Source organism: Nothobranchius furzeri, chromosome 12 (genome assembly GCF_043380555.1).
Source record: "Nothobranchius furzeri strain GRZ-AD chromosome 12, NfurGRZ-RIMD1, whole genome shotgun sequence".
NCBI classification, from domain to species: Eukaryota; Metazoa; Chordata; class Actinopteri; order Cyprinodontiformes; family Nothobranchiidae; genus Nothobranchius; species Nothobranchius furzeri.
The window spans coordinates 73202885-73220412 of record NC_091752.1 but is presented as its reverse complement, the minus strand read 5'-3'; the positions used below and the strand labels follow the sequence as shown (position 1 = coordinate 73220412).

General features: G+C 39.6%; 2 protein-coding genes across 7 annotated transcripts in view; one reads left to right on the top strand and one right to left on the bottom strand.

Annotated features, from left to right (window-relative positions):
• Positions 1-17528, bottom strand: part of LOC129157228 (zinc finger protein 234-like) — a 159285-nt gene that overhangs the window by 44153 nt on the left and 97604 nt on the right. For 3 of the 4 annotated variants that reach the window (XM_070543093.1, XM_070543095.1, XM_070543094.1), the window contains 7 exons: positions 2285-2401; positions 2038-2217; positions 1886-1966; positions 1732-1809; positions 1601-1654; positions 1483-1524; positions 1275-1408 (listed from right to left, as the gene is read on the bottom strand). The exons of the other annotated variant lie outside the window; for it this stretch is intronic. In XM_070543093.1, the coding sequence (XP_070399194.1) occupies positions 1275-1408; positions 1483-1524; positions 1601-1654; positions 1732-1809; positions 1886-1966; positions 2038-2217; positions 2285-2401 (686 nt within the window). Of the gene's footprint in view, positions 1-1274; positions 1409-1482; positions 1525-1600; positions 1655-1731; positions 1810-1885; positions 1967-2037; positions 2218-2284; positions 2402-17528 lie in introns of those variants that run through there. 4 annotated transcript variants of the gene reach the window in all.
• LOC139062238 (protein FAM200A-like) lies at positions 3927-17294 on the top strand. 3 transcript variants are annotated; one of them, XM_070543096.1, is made up of 3 exons: positions 3927-5056; positions 13049-13153; positions 13562-17294. In XM_070543096.1, exon 3 carries the CDS (start codon positions 14454-14456, stop codon positions 15171-15173), a length of 720 nt encoding a protein of 239 aa, XP_070399197.1. In that variant the 5' UTR covers positions 3927-5056; positions 13049-13153; positions 13562-14453; the 3' UTR covers positions 15174-17294. The 3 variants fall into 3 exon arrangements, with proteins under 3 accessions (XP_070399197.1, XP_070399198.1, XP_070399199.1); XM_070543097.1 differs by having other exon boundaries at positions 13049-17294; XM_070543098.1 differs by lacking the exon at positions 3927-5056 and having other exon boundaries at positions 10965-13153.

Sequence of the window (17528 nt, the reverse complement as noted above, 5' to 3'; positions counted from 1 at the left end):
AGAAACCTTTAATATTTTTTATGCCGTAATAATGTTGATTGAGTAGCAAAATGAATAACGGATTTGTTCGATCACTAAAATCTGTTTCAAATTTAGAAATGATTCTGTCGGATCTGTAAAAAATGATTATTTTTCTTTGAACAATATTTTCAAATCGAATCACGTCGCTAAATGAAACGGTTGATTGCTCCTGAAGCCCTGCCTGTTGATGAATATTTTTAGCCACATTCAATAATTCTGTATCTCTCGCTGAGGGATTTAACAGGCCGGCTATGCTTAGCGCAAAACACAACGGCTGATTGGCCTCTGGAGGGCAAATGAGATGGTTTCGTTTTTTATTGACTAATTCGTGATCCAGAATGGTTTCGATTTTTCGTTTCCCGCCGCCAGAAGGGTTATTTATTACTTGCATTCTGAAATTAAATTCGTTGTCGGCCTCTAATGCTTCATTTGATTGGACTAACAGATCGAGTAAATACTGAAGCTGATTTAACATATTTGATCCGTCATAATTAAAATTAACGTGGTGTGTCGTGTGCAAAGTATTAATTTCAAACTGGACTCTATCGTTGGGACGCGCGATCTGGCTTCCTCTTTCAGCAAACCTGTTTAATATTTCCATCAGATTAATATAAAACTCGGCTGGGTCGTTGATTGCTTGAAAAGACACTCTCTCTCTAATTTCACGCTGATTAAAAGCTGCGTTTACGCTCCCTCCGATCTGCCGGTGTTCTATTTGTCTCAAAATTTCATCTACAGCTTGTGGAGATGGGTCATCTGAATTTGCCAGTATTTGATCGATCTCGTTTACGCGCTGCTGGTGTTCTATTTGTCTCAAAATTTCATCTACAGCTTCTGATGAAGGCGAATCTGAATTTGCCAGTATTTGATCGATCTCGTGTACGCGCTGCTGGTGTTCTATTTGTCTCAAAATTTCATCTACAGCTTCTGATGAAGGCGAATCTGAATTTGCCAGTATTTGATCGACCTCGTTTGAAACGGCTTGGGATGCTAAAATATCGTCTAAGATCTCACTATCTGAAGCTAATTCATCTACTTCACTCAGTCCGCTTAAATCAAACCAGTCATTTAATAGGATTTCTTCGGCCTCGTCCACTGAGGGATTTTGGCTGGCTAAAATTCTATCTAACAAATCTACGTTTAATTCATCATCTACTTCAAACAAATCTGAAAGGTCATCAAACCAATTTTCACTCATGATACAAAGACATTAAAAACCTACTAAAAATGAAGAAAAAAATCTGCGTCGTCCTTTACAGAGCCAGAACTTGTTGGACCACTTCCACCAGGCCGGAATTCACTTGCAGGAGCATGTACCCAAGCTTCATCCTGTTTAATCTCTGAATTGGTGTAAATTTCCCCCGCTTCTTCTTCTTCAACCGTTTTTCTGATGAAAAAATAAATAAAAAATAAATAAAATGAACGAGCTTTTAATAAATTATATATATAAATTTAACTTACTCTGTACAGGTGCAGGAGGTGGTGTGTTCTCTTCCTCTTCATCTGAAAGGATAAAAAACATCTTTTTTACTTCAAAAATTTAATATACTCTGCGGTGCGGTTTTGTGAAACAGCTTACCGGCTGGCTGCTCAGGAGCACGTTCAGCGGTTTCAGAGTCGCTGTCGGATTGTTCTGAAAGAATAAAAATAATGAAAAATATGAACGAATCATCTTTGAAGTAAATAACCACCTTTTTATATATCTCTTACCCTGTGCAGGAGAAGGGGGAGGAGGAGGAGGAGGAGGAGGTGTGGGCGGAGATATTGAAGCGGCAGTCGGATGTTGTTCTGAAAGGATAAAAAACAACGGTAAATGTGAACGAGTCATCTTTGACTTATTAATCAGTTGTTTTTTTATCGTTACCATCCATCTGCGCATGAGAAGGGGTTGGAGGTGGTGGTGGGGGCTGAGATATTGGGGGTGCGTAGGCCGTCGGCCTTTGCTCTGGAGAATAAAAACGATAAATATGAACGACACATCTCTGACTTATTAATCGCTATTTTGTAATCACTTACCAGCTTCGAGGATCGTCTGTGGCGTGATGGTCCTGTAACGAACAGCTTTCACGTTCGCATTCGCGTGTGATCTGACGGTAAGGCTGGGCTGATACGAATGTAAGACGGTTCGGCTGGTGGATGGAGGCGTGGTTGGGTAAAAGTTATCACTTCCGGGGTAAGGTTGAACCGCCTCCTTTTCTGTAAAATGAGATATTTCTCAGCTGAAGAAAAGAACGTTACGTATATATTTATAAAATCCACTCACTCAGATTCTCGACCGCACGATTAATTTTAGACAAATCATCGAGAGGGACCGGTGTCTTACAAGTTAATTCCTCAATAGGAATTTCTTCCCACTCGCCGTCCGATATGACAATAGCGTCTGAAAATAAAGATGTTAAACCAGAAAGAGAAAAAAAGATTTGCGTCTTGAGTTAAAAACTTACCCGTCATCTTAGCTTGTTACACCTCAAATCACGACTCCGAAAATGCGGTTTTACATTTTATACAGCTGTTTAAAAAAATCTTGAATAGAAAACGGTTGCGATTGGTCGAAAAAAAAATGTTTATAAACAATACATAGTCATTTGCTTTGTTGTATAGGTAGACAAATGTCTGAATGGTTGTTTAGAGTTGTGTGTGTGTGTGTGTGTGTGTGTGTGTGCGCGCGTGCGTGCGTGCGTGCGTGCGTGTGTGTGTGTGTGTGTGTGTGTGTTTAGCTCGTATCTATTGCTTCTTCAAAACTCCCCGGAGCAGAAATAAAAAAACCTTTACGATCCAAAAAATAATACCGGACCGGTTTTGTACCGGACATTTCTTCCTGAAATCGCTTATGAAAAATCTGTTGCATTGTCAAGCCAATCTCATCATGTCTCAATTCGTACGTTGTTTTTAGCAGAGGAAGGCTATATTCAAAACACGTATCCATCGGTTCTTCTTCTTCGCTCATGTTTCCTTAATAATGGATAAAATGTAGCAGCTCCTTCACTCGTGTGTAAATCCGTTTACGACATGCATGTGCCTTAGTTTAACTATTCTGAGAGGTATGACATTAAAGGTTTGACCAGAGGTACGTCTGCTCTGAGACTTTACTAATCCACCCCTCCCAAAAAACAAACCTCATAAACAGCTTTTTATTTATTTCAGCTGTTATAGGTCCTACAAAAAGGATCAAATCTTTTCTCTGAGGCAGGAAGCAATGTGTGTGTGTGTGTGTGTGTGTGTGTGTGTGTGTGTGTGTGTGTGTGTGTGTGTGTGTGTGTGTGTGTGTGTGTGTGTGACAGTGAAAACAAAAAGTCACAAAATGTGACACTAAAGGTAGGAAGCATGGGGAGGGGTTAATGTCTTTCAGTAGCTCTTTGAACAATAGTCATTTGCTTTTGGGAGTTGTCTCTGTGCCGACTTGGTTAGAATTAGCTTTAAGAAAGATCAGCCAGTTCTTTGTTTTAAAACTTTCCCGCCACCTGCAAAAAAAAAAAAGAAGTCAATTGCTTTGTCAGAAGTCGCTGGCCGTGCAAAATTGTTTAGAATGAACTTTAAGAAAGCTCAACAGATCTTTGTTCACAACTTCCCGCACTCTTTCAACAAATCCACCTGCAGAACAAAAAGTAAGTCATTTTCTTTGTGAGTTGTCACTAAAAGCGTCACACTGAGGTAAGGATCAACTTTTGTTCTTATAGGCTTGAGTATGCAGGGTGGTTTACAACAGAACCATAAATGGTTTAGGATGGTAAACCATTGCTTTTGTGAAGTGAGAGAAATGTTTGAATGGTTTAGTCAAAGACAAATGTTTGAATGTAATCCTTTTACTTCTTAGAGAAGTGTGTGTGTGTGTGTGTGTGTGTGTGTGTGTGTGTGTGTGTGTGTGTGTGTGTGTGTGTGTGTGTGTGTGTGTGTGTGTGCTTACAGCCATTAATGCTGCTGGACAGAGAGTTTTACACAATAGTTTTAGTTCTGGTCAAAAAGTGTCAGTGAGCTGCATGTAAATATTTACACATTTAAACACAAAGTTTAAGACTGAACATACGAAATCCAACGTGAACATCTGCCAGATGGCTGAGTAAATCAAAGAGAGTATTAATGACATAGACAATGTGTCACTCTGAAGAGTTTGTGTGTGTTCAGCAAAAGGCTGCAAAAGTTCTTGCATTGACTTCAGCTTATGCCACTCACTCGAGAGCAAGCAGACCATCCCATCTTGTTTGCTACTTCACAAACAGATTCTTTAACTTTGAGGAGACGTACAACCATTTCATAAGTACTTGACAGTGTGTGGGGCTGTCATTCACAACAGTTAGGCCACACTCATCCACTGTCAGTGAGCCATGTCATGTTAGATATAAAAAGTCCCACGAGGTTAGACTGATGTGGTTCTGCTCACTGGTGAGGCTGGCCTTCTTTTTCTTGCTTCTCTGCATTTGCAGTACAATTTAGATGTCAAAACTTTCTGTGTGTTGAATTTAGGTGATGAACATATCTGAGAGGTAAGACATTCCTCTTCAGCGTGGCTTGGTGCTTCATGCATCTCCTCGTGGTTCATCATTTTTTCTTAGAGCTCAGCTTTTCACCTTCGTACACGATCTGAGCTTTTAAAGAGTTATACACAATAGGATTACACTCAGAAGGGAGGGGGCTGTGAGAACCGATGGGCTAACACAATAAGAAACTTCATGCGCCATTACACACATTAGCCTATGACGTGGGGGATCATGGACATCTGGACGCTCAACAATACGCCATTGATGATGCGGCGTGGGGGGTCTAAGCCATCTGGACGATCAACAATACACATGTCCATTTGATTAATGATACGGAAGGGGGGGCAAAGATTGAACAATACACCTGTCCATTTGATTAATGATAGGAAGGGGGGGCAAGGTCAAGGGTCAAATGAACAATAGGACTGAATAGACCTGTCAAAATGTTTGACGAAAGGTATCTTATTATATCTCTCTCACCCACGTTTCCTTCATGGCCGAGGGAGCGGTGCAGAGCTTTTAGGACATACATATTGATTGGGAGAAACGGACTAACACCGGTAAGTAGGATGCACACTACTATACAAAGTTATTAGATTATTTTGTACATTATTAAGTTGTTTTGTGGCACTAGGTGTGTGTGATATATTACTAGCTGGGTGTGTGTCTGTGACTGGGTACCGATTCTGAACCTCAGTAGCTTTAGGATTAACCAGAAACATTCTGTACATAAGTACTTGTGCGAAATTATTTTTTCAATCTTAAATATTGGGAACTTGCCAATAAAATGTTGTTAACAAGGTACAGCAAAGTTGCATTCCTATTGCTGCTGCATGTCACGTGACAGCCCTGCTTCTTGTTTACAAAATCACTTCCTGGTTCGCAGACTAATAAAACTTGAACAAATTTTAAATTTAGCTACCTTTTGTGAAAGGAAATAAGAAAAATACTAAAGGTAACATCCATCACAAGTTTTGTGTTACAAAATATTCAGTCCTTGTCTGTAAATTCTGTCCAGCGTTTTAGGGAACATAGTTTTGTTTTAGATTTTAAGGTTTCTCAGCCCTTCTGGTGGGTTTTATAGTTCACAAATCAAAATTATGAGACTGACTTTCTATTTCACAATTTTGATTTAGCATGGGAACTCTTGTACTGGCAGAAATGGGCTTCCATTGGTGTAAAATGTTGAGTAAGCATTTTAGGACAGGTCAAAGAATCTAATGGGCCACATAGTAATACTGGCAAGTGTAATACTGGCAAGGGGCTTGAGTGGAGTGGTAGCGCAAGGTACAATAAAGTTTTACAATTAATTTTTCCCCAGAAAACCATGTACTTCTTCAATTATAGTCAATCTAGTATAACTTGTGTGTAATTTAAATAACATCTTTACTGAATAAATTGGGTCACACTCAGGGGCGTAGCACCAAATTCTGGGCCCTAGGTACAAGTCTTCTAGGTGGGCCCCCATGCTCAATTGTTTAATATCTCTTACACATTTTTTGTCATGCTATAAGACAAGATAATAAATATGATCTTAGTTTAACCTCTATATTGAGCATATACAAATGCCAGCATAATAAAAGTGAAATGCCCAGACTTCACATATAATTATATTTATTTGCCAACAATGTGTTCAAACAAAAATCCTGGAATTTATTTTCCAGTAAATGCCCACTGACGGGTCTTCATGTTAGCAAAATCACTTATGAGATCTTTAAAGTCCAATCCTTTGGCTAATTGGCTTTCAATAGAAAGAAGAGCTAGGCTGTTCAGTCTATCCTGGGACATTGTTGATCTCAAATAATTTTTCACCAGTTTCAGTTTGCTAAAAGCCCGTTCACCCCAGCAACAGTCACAGGTAGTGTGCAAAAAATCCTCAGTCCAATACAAACTTCTCCAAAAATGCTCTGTAATTGCATCCTGTAGATGGCATTAAGCAGCTCAAGAGGAGACATGGGAAGCAGTACAGAGCCTTTGCACTTTCACTGTAAATAAGCCAGTCTCTTCTTATCTTCTCATGCCCATTGGCTGACTTAGCATATTGAAGATAATTTGGAAATGGCTTGCCCTCCATATCTTTGGGTGTTATTTTGTCGATTCCTGGTGTTTGATCACTTTTATTCGCCAGTCTTCTGACAACTGTATCTCTCTGTTGACCAGTGAGCGTCTCTGGCCATAGTCCTGGATCCTCTGGCAGACACTCATCTGTGTTGCTCAGCCTCTCACTGTCTTCTTCTTCTGGCCTCTCCTCATCACCCTCACTACCTTCAGAGCAACCATCCCCTTCCCTTTCTTCACTTACATCATCCTCTTTCACATATTCTATCTCTTTCTCTGCTGCAAGGGGCACAGACACCACACAAGCAAAATGGATCATGAATTAGGTCACCAAAATATAACCTAACATGTCCTTTCAGATAAATCTGTTGCTAATGATTGCTTGTAAATTGAATAACTTAATTGTATCGTGAGCTCAGGGGCGGATTTAGGACTGAAGAAGATCCGGGGCTTGACACACACGTGACACGCACTAGTCAACATCATATATATTTGTCTTGTACCACATCATTTTTTAATCTGAAGCTACATATTAAGCATATTCAGGGCAGAATATTGTTCCTGTTAGTGTTTAGTGTGAGTTCTTTCTCCAACAACTTTACCTGAGAAGCTAACTTTAGGCAAACCAGCAGCACAACAAATATTTTCAAATAAGACTCACAAACCTGAGTCATCACCAGTCTCATCAAAGCTGGGGTTCTGTCGCCGTACTTTTTGTCTAAAAAAAGTCCTTATGTCCATCTTCACTCATGCATTTCAGGCAGAGACTGTAGAAGAAGCCGGCTGCTGAAGGGCTTCTTCTTCAGTGGTGGAGGCTCAGGCAGGCTGTATACAAACTACTGCCAGCTGCTCCCTCTCTGTTGGACTTTGGTACTGCATGTTACTTCCACGTTTCAGATCCGGGGCTTTTCATAAAACATCCGGGGCTTCAGCCCAAGTAGCTGGGCCTAACGCCGCCCCTGAGTGAGCTCACCTTGTCTCATCTCCTCAGTGCTTTCTGGAGACAATGAGGGCCCTGCTGCTGCTGCTACTGCGTCTAAAGGACCATGTGGTTCATGATGTTAAGCTTTGCTAATACTGATATATATTGATATATTAAATACATATGACATGAAATAAACCAGGTTCTCTCTGTGAATGTAATGTACTCTAAATTTTATAATCCCTGCATTATCAGCCAAATTATAAGATTGTCCGTTTTCAAGATCAAATATAAAGACATTTAAAATAGGCTTAAAATATCTAACCAAGTCAATAACAATCCTCTAACACCAGTGTCATCATGCTATACGAAAAACAGTGGCAGCTTCTCATTCCTGAGATTACCACGAATCCATCGATACCAAGTTTGTCCTGGTCCATGACTGGGAAGGAGCTGAAATATCCACACAGAGTGAACCTGTTTTTACTGCGAGGTCCGCAAATTAATTGGCGGCGGCCGCCCGCGATAATAATTCTGATTAATATATATATAAATTAATTAGTGTTATCACTGATAACACTAATTAATTTATATTTGATCTTGATGGTGAAACTAAAGGCGTTTAACACTTTCTTTCTTCTTTCTTTTGGTCTTTATTTTGGTTTATAGCATTAACATAAAATTTTTCTTTTCAAACAAAACAATATTAACAATTTGAATTTAAACCAAAAAAGGAATAGGCAGAAGCAATGCTTATTTTAGCCTACCCTATTTTCCACCTAAGATCCATAACCAATATACATTTCTTTTATTTTCCCCAATATAAATATCCACAATGAAAATTCATTAATGTCTATACATACTTTTCATGCCCTGTAAATATGTGACACTTTACACCTGCTTTAAACTTTAGTAAAGAAGTACATTTCTTCAAATCATCATCTAACTCATTTCACAATTTCACACCAACAACGGAAACACATCTTGATTTCACATTAGTCCTGGCTTTTACACATTCAAACATAAATACACCTCTGAGATTATAATGATCATCTCTTGGTTTGAAATAAACTTTTGTGCAATTTGGGATATTATTATTAACTACTTTATGAAGAATCTCTAAGATTTTTACTTTAATAATATCTCCTAATTTTAGCGTTTTAGTTTGACTAAATAGATAATGGGTTGGTTCGAGGTATCCCAATTTATTAACTATTTTAATCGCCTTTTTTTGTAATTTAAATACAGTCTCAACACACGTTTTACCTGCATTTCCCCAAACCTCTGCACAGTAAGACAAATAAGGCATAACTAAAGAGCTATAAATTTAAAACAAGGCTTTTTTATTTAGTATATCACTAGTTTTATAAAGTATAGCAATAGATTTAGACACTTGCCGTTTGATATATTCAATGTGTGGTTTCCAACTGAGTTTACTATCAATAGTCACACCTAGGAATTTAGTTTCATGTACTTGTTCAATTGGGACTCCATTTAAATACAGCTTAGCACCGTCATTGTCCCTTTTCCCTGAAAATATCATAAATTTGGTTTTATTTACATTTAGTGATAGCTTGTTGTAATCAAACCATTTTTTAATTGAATCCAATTCGTTTTCAACCTCTTGTAATAATTTACTCATATCTTTTCCCATACAAATGAAATTTGTATCATCTGCAAACATAATAAATTTTAACCGAGACGATACAGAAAAGATGTCGTTCAGGTATAGGTTGAATAATTTCGGTCCTAGCACCGAGCCTTGCGGTACACCACATATTACTCTTTCAAGCTGTGAATCTATATCATTAACATTTACATATTGAAATCTACTGCTTAAATAACTTTCAAGCCATTGATTGGTTTTACCACGAAGACCATAGTATTCACATTTCTTGAGCAGGTATGTGTGATCAATTGTATCAAATGCCTTACTCAAGTCAATCAAGACAGCCACTACATGAAGTTTTTGATCCACTGCTGTTGCAATCTGCTCTACTAAATCCATAACTGCTAATGAGGTTGAACGATTCTTCCTAAACCCATACTGATGGTCATTTAAAAGATCAAACTTGTTGGTAAATGCTTCAAATCTAATTACAAAAAGTTTCTCAAGTATATTTGAAAACTGTGGCAGTAAAGAGATAGGTCTATAGTTACAAGCTAATAATTTATCACCACTTTTATAAATAGGAATAACTCTGGCTATTTTCATTTGTTCAGGGACTGTGCCACTTGAAAATGATTTATTACAAATATACTGTAAGTAAATGGTTCAATAATGCAATGGATAACCTCCTTGATGAGAGACATATCTATCCCATGAAAATCTAAGGACTTTTAACTTTTGAAACTATGTACCGCTTGGATCACATCACTTTGGCTTACACTGCTCAAAAACATTGTATTATTATTTTTATTTATTTCATGGTTAATGTCAACTTCTGGCAGCTTTTTAGCTAGAAAAGGGCCAACATTCACAAAATATTTATTAAACTCATTTGCAATGTTCTTTCCATTTTTATTGTGAATATCTATACCTGCTTCTTTTGTATTTCTTATTAATTTATTTAACACATTCCATGTACCTTTAATATTATTTTTGTGTTTTAGGAAAAGCTGATCATAATATTCCTTTTTTTGCTTCCTTATTATTGTAGTTAATTTGTTTTTATATTCCTTATACCTTTTTTTCTTTTTCCTTTGTTGGATTTTTTATAAAATCCAGATACAGTGATTTCTTTTTCTGGCAAGCCCTTTCCAATCCCCTAACAATCCAGGGTGGGGACCTTTTTTTAAGTTTTGCTTATGATATTTTAGAGGACAATGTCTATCATAAGCTCCCAAAAATGAACACTGAACACCTAACATGAATGCAGCTTCTGAGAGCTAGCTAATATCAGCTAAAACTGTGTTCTGCTGCTCACCTTCCTTCTTGAAGAACCTAGTCAATACTTGCTTCTGTTCGATTAACTTTTTCTCCTTCTCCTTCTTTTCTTTTCTTTTCTGGAAGCCAGATTTCCCTTTCTTGGGAAAAGACATGACTGACTCTCCTGCCTCCAGCTCTGGCTGTCGGCATCTGCGATGTCTCATTAGCACATGCGGCAGTGCAGCCCCTGGCCGCTGGTGTGGACTAAACCACTTTGCACATTTTAAGGGGTGATAGATGCCTCAGAGATTATTCAGTTATTATTTTTAAGGCGAAATTCTGTTTCTTAACCTCTTTATCCAGGTAAAGGGAAGTTTATTAAGACATTAAGTAAGTTGGGGGGAAAAAACAACAACAATGAAACATTTTTATTCAAAGCTGTCTCAGGGCCCCTCCCTGCAGTGGGCCCTGGGTAAACGGTACCCTTTCCCCCCCCAGTCCGACGCCCCTGGTCACACTTACCGCTTCAGAGGAAAACAGCTCAGGCCATCCCTCCTGGACCTCAGATACTATAGGTTGACACTCCACAACCTCTCTCCGCCTGAGGGAAAAGGTCAGCGCCATCTTCTGCTGGATGACTGCCATGTTCTTTTGTTTCTTTTTCATTTCGTCTGCCAGTGTGCACCTTGTCCGTGATGAAGGCAGAAGTGTTTCAGAAGAGTTTCTTGACTGGAGCTTGTGAATTTGCAAAATCTGCACTGCATGAAATTCCACCCCTGAAACACAAGAGACACAGAGGAAACAGTCAGTCCCTGCAATTTGTGAACATAAATAACATAGCTCTATTTCCCCAATTTGTAATGTTCCATGACTGAAATAGGCAATATATAGGGTGAATTTGTCATGTGAGGAGAAGATAATAAATCAGATAACCAATGTAATTTTCCTGACTTGCCTTACTGTTCTACTATTTTCCTTCACTGATCTGTTATATCCACATTACTGGTTTTAAACTATCATTATGTCCATAGTTTGTAAAAGCACAAATTTGCATCACTACAATAATGTTTCAATATTAATAAAGCATCATCAAATAAACGGTGTCAATTGAATAAAGTAAAAATGAGATCAGAAAATTAGCAATTTACATCACTGTCATATAATTTTTGCATGTGTGTGTCTCTCACGCATCATGAAAGTGTCTGCATGAGGACACCCACAGAATTTGACACCCCTACTGGAGAAACTGTAGTGACCGGCCACCATTTTAGATGGGTCTCCATTTGCCCCCACTGCATTAATTTCTACTGAGGAAGGTGCTTACCCAACTAAAAATCAAACTTTATCAAGCTATTTCACAAAATCAGACAAAAGGTCTGACAATTAAAATATACTTTACTAAAATAAATTAAAATATCAAATCCCATCAGGTAGGCTAGAAAAGTCACTAATAATCCCACCTAATCTGTTTAATTGTATGCCGTTTGTTGTAACCGTAAACTGCACAAAAACGGGCATAGTAGCCCACTCTGCATTGACTTTAGAGAGTGAGGAGACCCATCCAAGATGGCGGTGATGCTGTTACGCTCTACAGCACCCAATGGGGCGTCTACGTATTCAAGTCTATGAGGACACCTGCCTGCTCCCGCATAATAACTTACATAAACAGAGATTTTTTCAATTTTAACATCATGTCTTCATATAAGGATAACATTAAAACCGAATGCAAAACGAGTAATGAGCTAATGTGATTTACCACGGCTGACGTGGAGTTAAAAAGCTAGTCTGAGATAATGTTTAATATTAAAAAGTATCAAACACTATTTATTGTGCGGTCGAACACGCTGGGCTGATGCTCTTAGCCTAGACTTGAGCATTAAAGTCAGTGAATGGCTGAAGATGTCGTTATGCGCTTGTACAAAATGTTAGCTTACCTGCTAACGCAAATGGTCGGCAGCTCCTGCTCCTGTCCAGAAAATGTCCAAAGTTCACTCCAGACCAAGCGAAAATCCGTGATGGTCGAAACAATTCAACTCATATTGAACTTTGGCCACGTTCTAACGTTTTCTAAGCGTCCACGGGCCACCATCACATGGTCCAGGTCTGCTCAGGCTCGGTGAATGGTCCGTTTGATCTGGTTAAGGTTAAAACTTGTTCAGACAATGTGCTCAGGAGTCCTCTACGGGGTTTCCCACAGGTTTTTTCACGAGTCCTACGGGGTTTCCCACAGGGTTTTTCACTTGACTCAAAAAATCTACTCAAAAGATAATTATCTTTGTTAGGCTATTTAGAAAATCTTAGTTAGGACAACAATGACAGAAATTAGTTGGGCAAACAAGCTGTTGTAGGTTGTAAATGGAAAGCTTTAATTCTGAGTCAGTTAAATTTGAAAACTTTAATGAAATCAACAATTGCTAGTTATCGTTTTTACAGTGTACAGTTCTCTGTTTTGCACAAAGTAGATAGTAAAACTGAATGAAAGCATAAACATTGTTTTATTCTTTATTTTTATTATAATTACTAAAGCACTATGATTAAAATATTATGGAAATATTCTGGATCAGCATCACGAAGCAAATTTGTGGCCAAATTATATACATTTAGTTTTCTGGATAAGGAATGAAATGTCCCAGTATGTGTATGCATGAGTTTTATATGCATGAAAAAATATTTGTAAATTAATTATGATATATCATTGTACAGACATGCCTCGTAAGGACAGGAGGCGGAAGCAGCGACAGAAAGAGCTACATGAGGCAGCTAAAGGCAGTGGGTCCCTCACCAGCTGGATAAAAAACAAGAGTACAGGTAAGTTGCATCACTGCAACAAGTGTAGAAACAATAATATACACAACTCATCCTGATCATGGATTAGGTGCAAGACCTGTTAAATGTGAATAACTACATAATTCATTCATACAATAGCTAATTTAGCCTTGTTCTCAGATGGACAGCAAGTGGAGAGTGATAGATCACATGAGGAGATTGAAGACACACACAACTCTGTTTATATTACTGTCACATTCTTATCTCTGACATAAACTCCTCTATTATCCACTAATGTTTAGATTTCCATTTATTCACCACAGGTGTTGTCTAAGATATTTCTGTCTTACAGTTCTAAGAGTTTTCACCAATTTTTGCCATTTTTTTATTATCTAACATTAATTTTGTAATTGACTAACATTTCTCCTCTGTTCGTTTTACTGCCTACAGTCTGAGATCAACACAGCCTTGCCCTCCAGCATCATCAGCAGCAGCAAGAGGAGCAACCCTGCAACATAAGCTGCTGCGTAAGGCGCAGCTGAATCAGCCTTCGCCTAAATTTCGCAGGTATCGAGAGGAATATATCCAGTATGGATTTACGTGCACTGTTATAAACGAAATACAATACCCCCAATGTGTATTGTGCACTGAGTTGCTTGCAAATGAGAGCTGTAAGCCTGCAAAAATGCTCCGACATTTGAAAACTAAGCACTCCTCATTTGCAGCTAAACCAGCAGACTTCTTCCGTCGAAAAGAGAGAGCATTTCAAAGCCAAAAGAAAGTTATGACCAACCAGAAAACAATCTCTGCAAAAGCTCAAAAGGCATCATATGAGGTGGCATATTTAATTGCACAGGCAAAAAAAACTGCACACAATCGGAGAGATCCTAATAAAACCTGCTGCCATCGCAATGAGCCAAATAATGCATGGACATAAACAAGCCCAGGAGCTGAAAGCGGTCCCGCTGTCTGATGGGACAATATCCCGGCGCATCACAGAGATGGCGCAGGACATCAAGTCTCAGTTGACTGACAGAGTCAAGAGAGGAAAATACGCTTTGCAGTTAGATGAATCCATAGACGTCGCAAACTCTGCACAGCTGCTCGTTTTTGTCAGATACAGTTTTGATGGAAAACTTCACGAGGACATGCGGTTTTGCACCACACTGTCAGCAAAGTGCACAGGTGAGGACATTTTCACTGCATTATCCACAGAGAAGTTCTGGCGAGTAAATCGCTAGACCCAGAGCTTAAAACGGTGCTTGAGAGTGCAACAAAAATTGTCAACCACATAAAATCCCGTCCTCTGAACACAAGACTGTTTGCTGCTCTCTGCAACGAAATGGGATCAGAGCATCAAAGTCTGCTTTTCCACACAGAAGTCAGGTGGCTGTCACGGGGAAACGTTCTCAGGCGCTTGTTTGAGCTGCGGGATGAGGTGCGCCTATTTTTGTTGGAGCACGGATCTCACCTTGCTGCCCATCTGACTGATCCTGACTGGTTAACAAGGCTAGCATACTTGGCCTGCATATTTGACAAGCTGAATGGGTTAAACACATCACTACAAGTTGAAAACGCAAACATCATGTCACTGAATGACAAAATTAATGCATTCAAAAGGAAACTGGATCGGTGGTCTGCACGAGTAAAAACGGGCTGTTTTGACGTGTTTCCTGAACTGGAGGAGTTCATGGAGGAAAATGATTTGTGTATTAACACCGTTAAGGGGTATATCACCATGCACCTTCAAACCATCTTGGAACACTTTATCAAGTTTTTTCCTGAGGAAACAGCTCCAGAAAAATATGACTGGATAAGATCCCCATTCACCGTAGCAAGCACACATCATTTGTCATCCGACATTGAGGACGCACTGGTTGAACTGTCAAGTGACCGCACCTTAAAGAGCGCTTTTAACTCAAAGATGCTCGCTGAGGTCTGGATTTCAGTTGAGAGAGAATATCCACAGCTTTCTAAGGCTGCGATTGACATTCTGATGCCGTTTGGCTCCACATACCTGTGTGAAAAGACTTTCTCACCCCTCACATATATTAAAAATTAATACAGATCACGTCTTAACGTGCAGGATGATCTTCGAGTGGCCATCTCTAAAATTAAACCCAGAATGGACTAACTGGGCTCCAAGCATATTGCCCACCCATCTCATACATTCTGAAAATGTGAATGAGCACGGAAACAAAGTTCCTCTGTATTACATTGTTTGTGACTTTGCATGAGTTTTATTTTTATTTATTTATTTTTGCTACATTGAAATGAAAGCACTTTTCCGTTACCATTTTTTAAGATTTCTTCAAGAATTGCATTTGTTACAAACATTTGTAACCCGTTTAGGAGTGTTGTTTTAATATGTTCTGGAAATGTTTACTCAAGGGAGGCAGAGATGCATGTCCATTTGTTGCCATGGCAACGCTGTGTATGTGTGAGCATGTGCAGGGAGGGGGACGGGAGAGAGTAAAATTAGGGAGAAAGTGTGGAGATGGTTGTGGTTCTGAGTTGCTGTCACTTTAGAAGCTGAAAATGAACCAAAATGCTAACTGACTGCCTTGTTCTTATCAAAACTGCCAAGGATTGTTACATGTTAAAGTTTGCACACAACAGCAAGAATGTTTTCAGAGTCGCCGTTTACAGTTTTCAAATGTAAATTCGTGCCATATTTACCTGTTGAGGGTTCTAAACCTGTCTATTTGGGTACAACTTAAACGTGGAACTTTTAAACACACACGTGGAACTCAAAGATAAAGTTCCACGTGTGTGTTTAATTATTTCACTCATCTCCAGGGGGTCGCGAGACTTTGAAACTGTTAATTTACGGGTCACGGACTGAAAACTTTTGGGAACCCCTGCATTAGAGGATAACACAAAACCAAGGGCTGGAAATCCTAACAGCAATACACTAACACAGCCCATAAAACTCAAGAGTCCAAGTGTTCGTATAAAATAAAGCAGGAGACTAAGGCTCAGATCTTTTCACTGGCAGCACCAAAAGAAAACCATTCAGACCTAAGTGTCCAGCAGGATGGTACAAAAGAAAGAAAGATGTGGGATGGATTAACTAAAAGACTCAGGGTTATTTCCAAAACCTAAAGAAGCATTCACCTTCTACATAATTCAGCAACTTAACCACAAAAGACTCTCAAACTCTAACAGTGGCCACTGTAGTTCTTTTACCAAGAGTAATTGCTAAACCCAAAGAGAGACTTAATAAAAGCTGAGGAATTATTTTTTCAAGATGTTTAAACTTCTAAAACCCTGAAACCAGCCCAAAGGGAGTCTACTTGGTTACAAGCAGCTCCCAGAATGAAAGTTCCTCCAGCCTTTTATCCTTTCCAGATCCAGAGAAAACGATTAGTCCAATTGCTTCCACCTGAAGAACTGTGGAGGGATCCACTAGTGATGAGGCTGCCGGTGCTCATTGTGGTTTCCATGGTTACTGGACAACAGCATGGAGGCGGCCATCTTGTATCTGGATGTGGTGTTGTCACTCCAAAAGAAAACAAAACAATGGGAAGAAAACTACCAAAGCAGGGGGAAAAATTCTGACTAAACAGTAATAATAATACGGCCAACCATTGTAAAACCCAGGTGTCGTAACAGCCGAGTGTTAAAGGGCCATATTACTCAGAACATTTCTGGAATATCATTTTTGTCTTAACGAGTCTTCTTCCATTTTGTGTTGTCGTTTATCTCCCGTAGGGACGCTTTTTGGTTCTCGCCCGGAAAAGGGTGGCTTGCCAACTCCGGGTCGGGAGAGAGGTCCTACCTCAAGTGGAGGAGTTTAAGTGTCTTAGGGTCTTGTTCACGAGTGAGGGTAGGAGGGATCGGGGGATCGACAGACGGATTGGTTCAGCATCTGCAGTGATGTGGACGCTGAGCCGATCTGTCGTGGTGAAGAGGGAGCTGAGCCAGAAAGCCAGGCTCTCGATTTACCGGTCGATCTACGCATGGACGTAATTTTGGGGGGGGGGACAGGGGGGACATGTCCCCCCCACTTTTTCCAAAGTCAAGTTTTGACCCCTGCACTTTTTACCATGCAAAAACAATATTACGCTATATTAAAATGACACTGGTTGAGCTCTAGGACCAAGAGGGAAAACAACCGTTTGTGTTGAAGCCTGTTTCCCATTAGAGCATACTGTAAAGACCCCCCCCCCCCCCCCTCCCCCGTCCCCGGTGTCCCCCCACTTCTAAAGTGAAAATTACGTCCATGGATCTACGTCCCAATCCTCACCTATGGTCATGAGCTTTGGGTAATGACCGAAAGAACGAGATCGCGGAAACAAGCGGCCTAAATGAGTTTCCTCCGTAGGGTGGCCGGGCTCAGCCTTAGAGATAGGGTGAGGAGCTCGGACATTCGGGAGGGACTCTGAGTAGAACCACTGCTCCTCCGGATCGAAAG